This window comes from Pygoscelis adeliae, unplaced genomic scaffold (genome assembly GCF_000699105.1).
Source record: "Pygoscelis adeliae isolate BGI_AS28 unplaced genomic scaffold, ASM69910v1 Scaffold168, whole genome shotgun sequence".
Taxonomy (NCBI): domain Eukaryota; kingdom Metazoa; phylum Chordata; class Aves; order Sphenisciformes; family Spheniscidae; genus Pygoscelis; species Pygoscelis adeliae.
This window is the reverse complement of record NW_008825566.1, coordinates 3,881,273-3,891,324: the sequence shown is the minus strand read 5'-3', so window position 1 is coordinate 3,891,324 and position 10,052 is coordinate 3,881,273. Positions and strand designations below refer to the sequence as shown.

General features: G+C 35.1%; 1 protein-coding gene across 1 annotated transcript in view; it reads right to left on the bottom strand.

Moving 5' to 3' along the window:
* Positions 1 to 10,052, bottom strand: part of KIDINS220 (kinase D-interacting substrate, 220kDa) — a 79,736-nt gene that overhangs the window by 46,239 nt on the left and 23,445 nt on the right. Inside the window, exons 15-20 of the mRNA XM_009332499.1 lie at positions 9,000 to 9,151; positions 6,494 to 6,783; positions 4,945 to 5,085; positions 4,048 to 4,291; positions 3,799 to 3,887; positions 2,651 to 2,795 (exon numbers count right to left, since the gene is read on the bottom strand). Coding sequence (XP_009330774.1) covers positions 2,651 to 2,795; positions 3,799 to 3,887; positions 4,048 to 4,291; positions 4,945 to 5,085; positions 6,494 to 6,783; positions 9,000 to 9,151 — 1,061 coding nt within the window. The remainder of the gene's footprint in view (positions 1 to 2,650; positions 2,796 to 3,798; positions 3,888 to 4,047; positions 4,292 to 4,944; positions 5,086 to 6,493; positions 6,784 to 8,999; positions 9,152 to 10,052) is intronic.

Genomic DNA, 10,052 nt, shown 5'->3' with positions numbered 1-10,052 from the left:
TTTGGCCTGTATTATTACTCTGTGCATCTACTGGTAAAGCAAACACCCTAAGCGAGACCTGAGATGGTTGCAGCAGGTTTCTTAGCTCCATCTACGTGCTGTGCAATAGAGACAGGCTGATTTCTGAACTGCACCCAGTGTAGGCAATATGGCTACAATCATCCGACGCAGAAATTAATGCCAAATCTGCTGAAACCATCCTTGATAAGCCTGCAGGCAACGGTGATATTTCTGTATCTGTGAAAGTTTTCTTCCTAAAATTCTCTCTCAAATGATCCAGCTCTCATTAGAAATTTAAGAAGATTTTTTACTTAAGCATTAAATGTTTTCGTAGAAAGACAGGTCATATTTCTAGAAATGACAAAGGTCATTTAACATAATCTTTGATTCCTAGTATTATTAGTAGAATCATACTAGTCTTCCTAGCAATCAAATTTTTTTAGGCTTACTGAAATCAGAAGTTTTAGAGATTCTATTTTCATTAACATAACCCAGAGCTTGTGATAATTTGATTAATGTTGAAATAACTAAAAAACAAGAGCAGAACTCTTTTCCTTCAAAACACAGCAATATTCACTTTGTTCTCCATTTGTACAGTGTAGCACTACTCGTCATTCAGTGAGATCCTTTATCATAAAACCAGGAACTCAGATTAAAAGAGTTGAAGTGGCATAAAAACAAGTAATCCATTTTATTCAGGGGAAGAGTTTTACAGCACAGGAGCTATAGAGAATAGGATTAATGTCATCTTCCAAGACCCTCCTTAAAGCGTAACATAGGAAGCTGTAACTACGACCAATTTGTTAGGGAAGAGCTCAAAGGTGCACCACTTCTTCTTAAAGACACCACTGATATCTAATGGGTCAATGGGAAAGCTACAATTGCATGCAAGACTAGATATAAAGAAAAGAAACAGAAGAAAAGCAAAAATATCTTTATAGTAAATGCAACGTTTTTTCAACTACCTATTTCAAATTTTAAAAGCACTATTTGTCCTTTCTTAAACTGAGCCGTAGGTAGAGGAACAACTGTTTACTGTCTCTTCAATCATTACACTACTCATTATTTTATGAGCCAATAACCTTGCTTACCAGTGGCAAGAAGTTCTTCTGAATTAACCTTTCTGTTTGCCTCCTATCTTATCTAATGAACCTAACTTAATATACTAAATATGCATGCTAAATAGTACTAAAATATTTTCAAGTATTAAAGACAATACATTTGACATCTGTGAATCCCTTAAATTTTCCAGTTAGTCCTAGAAACTGTTAATATTATTTGTTTCACAGAACCACGGAATGGTTGAGATTGGGAGGGACCGCCGCAGGTCATCTGGCCCAACCCCCCTGCTCAGGCAGGGCCACCCAGAGCTGGTTGCCCAGGACCGTGTCCAGAGGGCTTGTGAATATCTCCAAGGATGGAGACTCCAAAACCTCCCTGGGAAACCTGTTAGTGCTCAGTCACCATCATAGTAAACAAGTGTTTCACTAGCACCTGGTGAACAATGGCAGTTTTCTACAAGCGTCCACATCCTAATCATAAACGTTCAGAACACAAAGCCTGGAACAGAGAAAACATGAAATTTGATCCTTTTGAAAAAGCAGGTATTTGCTTTCACATCAACGCAAAAATTAGTTAAGGATACTGAAATTAAGCCCAAGCTTTTGCCAGGATATTTTTTTCTGGTTAAAGATCAAGCCAATTCTGAGTAAAGGTCCAAGTTGCCCAGAAGCCTCATACTGTACAACAGCAAATGCTTATGTAAAAGCTTCGGAGCCTGGGGAAAAATAATATTCTCTTTTGTTATTCCAGCTCCTGGTGATTTGTAGTTCATTGCTTGCTTTCTATTAGCACTTGATGAATTTTACTTTTCAGGTATTTAATTGTTTCCGAATCCATGTAAGCTTCCCACATTCATATGATACTGTTGCAGAGTTATGCACTTAACTATATACAGCGTGAAAAGTAACTCAATTTGTTTGTTCTGAACCAGTTAGCTGTAAGGCTATTAAGTGCCTTTTAGTGTCTGTAATAGAAAGACAGTAAATAATCATTCCCCATTCACTTACTACATGAAACATGATTTTATTAGAGTTCCATAAGTCCTTTTCCAGTTGTTTCCAGTTTTTAAACCTCAAAGATACCAATGTCTTGATTGTATTTTGTTGAAGGAAATCAGGTCATAAAATGCTTTCATCAGCCCCAGACAACCATTTAGGGAAAAAGGACTCCAAATATGTACAGCAAAAATGTAAAGGATACATACCTGGTTTTGCCTCACAGTTTACCTTTTAAGACACCAGCACTACGAGCTTTGTTCACATTAGAGTATTACCAAACTGAAAAATGTATTTTATTATCCCACTTCAAAACTAAAAAATAAAAACTTCCTAAAAATGTAGACTGGAATAATTTGTCTCCCAACTGAAGTCAATGAAACAACAAACAAATATTTTTGTTTTTTTTTAATTCTACATAGAACAGACTATAATCTTTGCTTGCACTCTGAAAGAGTTTGCTTCAGAAGGATTTTCAAAATCAACACATGGACTGACTTGTTAAATTTAGTTTACACACTAAAAAGTCTGAGTGTAACTACAAGCAACCAAAACACAATACTGTTTATCATACACAAACGTGCCACACTTACCTGTCACTGAAACAATATTTAGTAATCTTCTCATGGTCTGAGGACTGATATCACTGAACCAATCCTCTGTAACCAACAGCTTGGTCAAATCAAAAGACATCTGGCGGGTAATGGTACGTTGCATCTGGCGTCTTCGGTAAGTATCCTGATAATGATACAAAAAAGCAAGGAATACTGATTAGTATCAAAAACTTTTATGTATTTGAAATACTTCAGTTTTACTTGATTACAAAGTTAAACTTTGTGAATATGTGTCTGTGAGGTCGACATGAAATACCATAAAAATATTTACCAGAATTTAATTCTGATTTAGCGGTGTAACAGTTGAAAGTGATTTCCATATAAGCCAAGAACTGGTAAGAGTTACACATTTTACTTCCATGCCAATTCTGAGAGGGCAAAATCAAGTGACACAGTGAGATATTTTGTAAAAAGGTTACTAATTCCAGCATTGCCACCATCATTTCCTACTGTCTCTACAAAAAGGTAATGCCATCCATTTACTAATTACATTTTAAAATTAAAGTAAACATCCATTTCCTCTGCTAGACTACTCCCCAAGTCTCTACCTATGGCTGCTCAAAAACCTCAGAATCCTCAGACTCTGCATTGCTTTTCACTGCTTCCTAGGTATCTTTTATTCAACCACTTTCTGATTTTACATAAAGATGGGGAAACAGAACAGAAAACAGTAAAGAAAGTGTGGTGGACATGTTACAGTAAAGTCTAGTACTAGAATATTCTAAATACCTTGTTTTGCTCTATTACTGCCCCTTGTTGCAACATCCCATGATCAAGTGATACCGGGCTTGTACACAAAAATCCAAAATATACATACATAGGTCTCAGCTACTACCAGTATGCTGTATCATCTTGACATTCACAGAGAGCTGAATTTAAGTATTTGTGGAAAAGAACACCTTGGTGAGCAAGCAAACTTTTTCCTCTTCGATAGAGCATCAGCCTACTGATTTAAGAATGTACTTTTCCTACATGGATCATTTATATTAATTTCATAAGAATGGTTTGGTAAGTCTTCCAAGTTGACATCATTAAAAATGTGAAAGAAAAAAGAAAAGAATAGAAAAGAAAAAAGGTATTACCAGTATCTCCATTTAGTCTAAAAAAAAAAAAAAAATCTTTCTCACCCGCCTATTGAGAGCAGTTTTGCTACCAAGCTTGGTCATGTCTCCAAGACTGTTCTGAGACACTCTCCTGTCAACTTCTTCATGCAATCCTATGGAAAGGAAAACAAACATTTTCTCTATTCATATACATTTGACTGATCTATAAATAACACTAATGATCTGCCAATTATTTAAATAGTTTGTTCCAAAAACCAGATTTTTGTAACATTGGTTTTGTAACTTTCATATCATCCTCCTGCATAACCTCACCTGCATTATCTGCATAAGGAATATCCCCATTGGTTGTTGAAGCTACCATCAGTTTTTTTGCATTGCTAAGCCCTCGGCTATTCAGAAAAACAGGCAAATGGACTATGTTTCGCATGTAATCATGTCCATTTATGTTTGAATCACGTAGAACACTGTTGAGATTCTGGTTAATAGCCTTTATAATAATGTGTGGGTCACTTGCAAAAATAGCAATAAACGGGCCTTTCGAAAACAAGACTCGCACCTGTAAAAAAGTAGACAGTACACCTTGTTAATAATAATTAATAATCAATAGTAACTATGGATCATTTGAACGTCTGACTCAACACTTTATATTCATTCTGTTCGAGTTATAAACTTGAAAGGGCAAGAGATGTATAGAGATATCAGTTTCTTCAATATGAGATATCTAATGTTAGGAACTTATCCACAATTAGAAATAAGCATACCTGAAAAATTAGCAGGAGTAGTTACAGTGGAAGTCATCACCAAGAGAGTATCATGCAGTAATGTCCTAGCCCCCCTCACTATTTAGCATTTAAGTATTTTTCATCTAAAGTACTTCAAAAGTAAGTATGAAAAACTCTCCAAACACTGTAAGTTTGTTTCAACAGGATATAAATTTTCAATAATTTACATCTGATTATTTCAAAACTTTTCACAAGTATTAACATGTACGGTCCTACTGGGATTTAATTTTCAACTTTTAAAACCCATTGCTTTTAGTATTACAGTTATGCCACTGTACAGAAACGTTAAAAGACTACACCACACAGACTCTGTATACATGCCTTCTTTCTACAGAAAACACACAGTAACTGTATGTATCTGAGCTCATCTATGGAAGAGATCATCCAGATGATACAGAGATCAACTTTATAAAATGATCCAACTCACAGTGTCAAGCATCTGTAAAACTTTGTCCTGTTCACAAGCATCCAATCCATCAATAATTACAACAAGCCTTGTCTGGTTCTGAGTGAAGCTGTCAATGGTTTTTGCCATTTTGGCCATCAGTTCCACTTCACATTTCAAAACCTATAAAAATGAAAAGCAAGGAAGGAAAAGGCATCTCTGTATCACTTAAAACTCACAAAAATGCATATAATTCATTTTGTAGATTGCTTCTTGTCCCAAAAATACTTCAGTAAGATTACACAAATAAACACTTATAAATACCCAAAGCGAAAGTCCTAAAATGTCACTTCCAAAATTTTAATTTCCTATTTGCACAAAAATGTACAACAGAACCGCATATTCCACTTTAATGTAACAAACTACCCTTATTTAAATTCCATTACAATGTTATTTTAAAAGAAAGTAATATTTATGCACTGTAAATCAGTATTTCAAGAGTAAACAAAAGAGTATTTGTAGCTTCAGCTAATCGTCAAAAATTGCTTTGCATAAAATGTACACTAAAACTTTCTACCTGCCTTTCAGCCAAGCAAATTATGCTATTACTCCAATGCTCAGTCATTCCTATTCAGGATATACAATCTGAAGATTTTTTAAGTTTTTCAACATTAAGTTACACATTTAACAACTACCCATAATATAGAAACAAAGGTGGAATTCACCTGCCCTAATTTCAGCAACTAACACGTAGACATTAAAATCTGATCTATTCACCACTAGATTCATCTTGAATGTGCACACTGAGATGACATAAGTCATATGAATAACTCTCCAGAAATACCCACTTCTCTCCTTTGATTGAAAAGGGTGAACCTAACTCCTAAATGGCTGAAGTTATGCCAGATAAATACCACTCAAAAAACAACTGTCAAGAAACACAGTAGCAAGACAAAGAGAAGGTCTTCTGTGCTACAAAAATATTTGCACAACTTATTGTTATACAACATACTGCTGTAATCTACAGAGGTAACGATCATGATGCTAGTGTTTATTTTCAAATAGGAGCATATAGGATATTCGATGACAGCCTGATGGGTACATTTTTTATCAGTTTAAGATACAACCCAGCAAAACAACAGTATTTTCTATCATTTTTCATGAAATATGTGAACTGTTTTGGAATGTTCTTTCAGTGCTCTCATTCCTCTCTTAGTAAGGAGGTCTTGCAGACAGTTAGGCTTGGTTTTTCATCTTTAGAATATCTTAAAAGTCCTTCTTTCTAATCTTATGATCTGAAGTAAGCTTTTCCTAAATACTGATCATTTAGAACAACTGTTTTCCTAGTACCTTGCTCCTAGCAAAAATAAAATTAGAAACTGAAAACTTAATCCAAATTAACAGACAGATCTCGTACACTAAGCATAATTACCAGTGGAACAGAAGTGTTCCCTTCAGTAAAAACTCACTATACTCATTCTAATGTTGCAAGGCTTGGCCTGAGGAAATAAATGGTGCCCCATCTTAAGAAGGCTATACGTTTGGGGTTTTGTTTCAATTCTTTTAATAGCCAATTCATATAAATGCTTACCTTCATGAACCCCTCACTTTTCAACTTGTGAAGCTTGGAGGCAGCATTGTGAAGACGTTTTCTTTGAGAATTCAAAACTGAATCCATCACTTGCCACCACGTGCGACAATTCAGGATAAAGGCCAAACCAACAACACAGGTAACTGATATAAGAATAACATTCACTGTCATGTTGGCTGGTTCTACATTAAAAATTGCCAGCAGGGCAATTGCAGAAACAACACAAGACAATATGAACAGGAAAATCACAAAGGATGGGAGACAGCAAGTTTTCTTCCATTTCTTTTTACCTAGGAAACAAGTATTTGCTGTTAAAATGAATGTAAAATGTAATTACAGGTGAGTACAAAATCTATTAACTTGCATACTTCTCATAAAACACTAACTTGCACAAAAGGTTACTGCAGCGTTACCATCCAGTCACAAACGTGAAAAAAAATTGCCAAAATTCTTGGTAATTATGAAGCCGAGATATTCCTTTAATCTTCAGTTTATTTCCATTGTTTCAAGAAATCCGCACTGGATGGAAATGATCTTTATTAAATAGATTTCATATCAGTGGTATCATCCCTTTCATGACATCTCTCAGTAAAGTGTATTTATGCAGCTAATCCTAGGAAAACAGTATGGTAACTACTCGGTTTTAAACAGAAATGTGATACTTACATAATCTAATAGTAATGGTGTGATTGGAGAACTAAATCAAAATTGCAAGCTACAACGTGAGTCTATCCTTTCTTGCATGCTAAAACATACACAAACAAGGGAGGACTATAGTATGTAAGGTTTGGACAGATCACAAGGGCCTCAGAAGAGAATATAGATCTCCGGGCTTCAACTGGATTGATAAGGAAAAGTACAAAGAAATATTGCAGTTGAAGGTTAGCACAGCTAAAGCAGTGATCAAAGACATAGGTTTTTTCCAAAGTAGTAGCCTCTGCCTTTAGGATCTGTACACATCTAGTGGTGTATACATCTAGAAGATTCATGTCTTCTGTACACGTTTGTTGATAACAAAGAACAGAACACAGCAATAATCTGATGCAAAATGATGACAGCTAAAAATCAGTATTTGAACCGGAACGGAAAAATCAAATTTTAAATATGCTACATGGAAAGAATATCCAAAGTTTATACACAGCCCGTGTTTTATATTCTAGACCGGGGTATGAGCTGGAAAGGTCTTTCACATTACTGACGTATGTGACAGATCGGATTGTGACGCAGGACAAAGCAACAGAAATGCATAATTGCAGGAGTGCGAAGCAAGGAGAGAAGAATAACAGCTCAGTTATAATTACATTCAGTTCTAGACATTTTGAAGTAGGTATGTAAGCTTCCTCTAGCTAGAAAGAGATGGAACTGGATTAGAGAGAGACTTAGGAATCATCAACAATGAAATGGCAATTGAATGGGCTTGTCTGTGAGTTTACAGACATAAAATCAATTAGAAATACAGGAGATTAAAAAGAAACCTATATGGAATTTCTATGAACATCTAGAGACAAGAAACCTATGACCCTAGACCTACAAACATCTGGAGACAAGGAGATGTGCAAGATCATCAAATAGATAAAATTAAAAAAAAAAAAAAAATCAATTAGATAATTAGGAAGAGCACAGGAAGGCAACCGAGCCAAGGAATACAAGAGAAATGTAAGATTACAAATGAAAGGGAAATGATGATTATTGCAAATAATCACAAGAAGCCAGCACTACGCTGCCATTCTCAAGTCAATTTCGGGAGAAATTAAAGCACCATGAAAGCTGTTTCACTGCGGTTAAGGAGAACTGCAGAATGTCTAATATGGAAACAAGGGTGAAAAACTCCACATATCACTTTCATAAAGAACATTCAGTGAATCTGAGAAAGAACAATGAGGAATAAGAACTCCCTTTCTTCAAAACATCATACTCTGTTCTGCATATTTTTTTCAAAAATCTACAGATGGGGCAGAAGAAAAAAGTTTGTTCCATTTGGATCAAGTAGGAGTATTTCATCCCATCCTACCAGCACTGATCACAGCAATTTATGGCTTTGAACCAACATGTTCTATACATTTCTTATTTCCAAGAATAAGTAGTGGTCATTCATAAAAGCTCTGAATTAAAATCTAATAAACTAAACAGAAACTTCTCTTAGCAATATAAATACTTATACACAAAAGTATACTTTTCCCTTTATCTGACTCGGACACAATTACTTAATTGCTATGGAAAAATACCATGCTGCATCTAAAAGGATGTAATACACATTTCCACTGACACTTCTGAAAACTGTATCTTCATAACAGAAGATACTCCTTTATGATATTAATAAAATCAAGATGAGCAAAGAAAACAGGGCATTTTTCTCTCCAAAACAATACAAAGAGTTTCCTCTTCTGTACAAATTTCTGCATGGCTGTAACAGTTTCTAAAAAGAGCTTCTAATGTGAAAAACAGAAATCCTGAAAACAGTGCACTGAAATGGAATAATCGGAAATGTCATTCAGGTAATAAAAACCTTGTGTATCTTCGGTCTTGAAAACTCGAAATAGCCTTGTTGCTAAGAAACCAAATTCCCTTTCACATGCATCAGAGAGGGTAGCAATCATCTCAGCCAATGAAGTTTCTCCACCTACACTGGACAGTCTATTGTAGTCCGTAAACAAAAATCTGAAAGAGAAAAAACATGTATTTTGTACACTTCAGAAAGCTTTAAGTATTCTCTGGCAACCAAAACAAAAATCTTCCTGCATCTCTGCAGCTAAAAGTTTTTTCAAACGGCACAAAATGTAAAATACTGCAATACTTAATTTTTTTTTTAAACTCTACATGGAATTAAAGTATTTATTTCTTTATTTCTTCTCCTGTTATCAACCTCTTCTTTGCCCCACTTCCTATTCTAAAACATGATTTCTTAAAAAGATAAAAATGATCACATCACTAATGGCACCTCAGACAGCAGTAAAAACACAAAAATATCTTTGCGATGCCAAAACGTAATATTGACGAGTATTTTTAAAATTGCATTCTGAGCTATTTTCAAATATTTATGGAGGATTAAAAAAAAAAAAAATACAGAAGAACAAGATCACATAAAAGCACCATGAGGCTAAAATACAAGTCTCTAAACAATAGGAATAAACAAAACTATAAAACACATGGCATAAATTTTCTTGCTTTCAGGTAAACTAGAAGCTTTGAGCAGTCTGATGCTCTACTTACAGGAACAAGGAGGAGGGGAGGGGAGAAGAGAAGAGAGGGGAGGAAAAAGATCTTAACAGAAGCAATCAGTGAAACAAGCATTAAACATAATACACAGTAAGCTATACCAGAAAACTAAATTCTGATTTTGCCTGTTACAAATTTTTATTAGTATGACAGTCAAAACCCCCAATACTAAAAAGCAATAACTTTCACCAACTTTAGCACAGAGTTTTTCTTGAAAACACTACTATCTTCTTCACACTGAAAAATTTAACTACATGATTAACTACCTACCCAGGGTCCTGCACCTGGGTTGGGGCAACCCCCAGTATCAATACAGGCTGGGGGATGAAGGGATTGAGAGCAG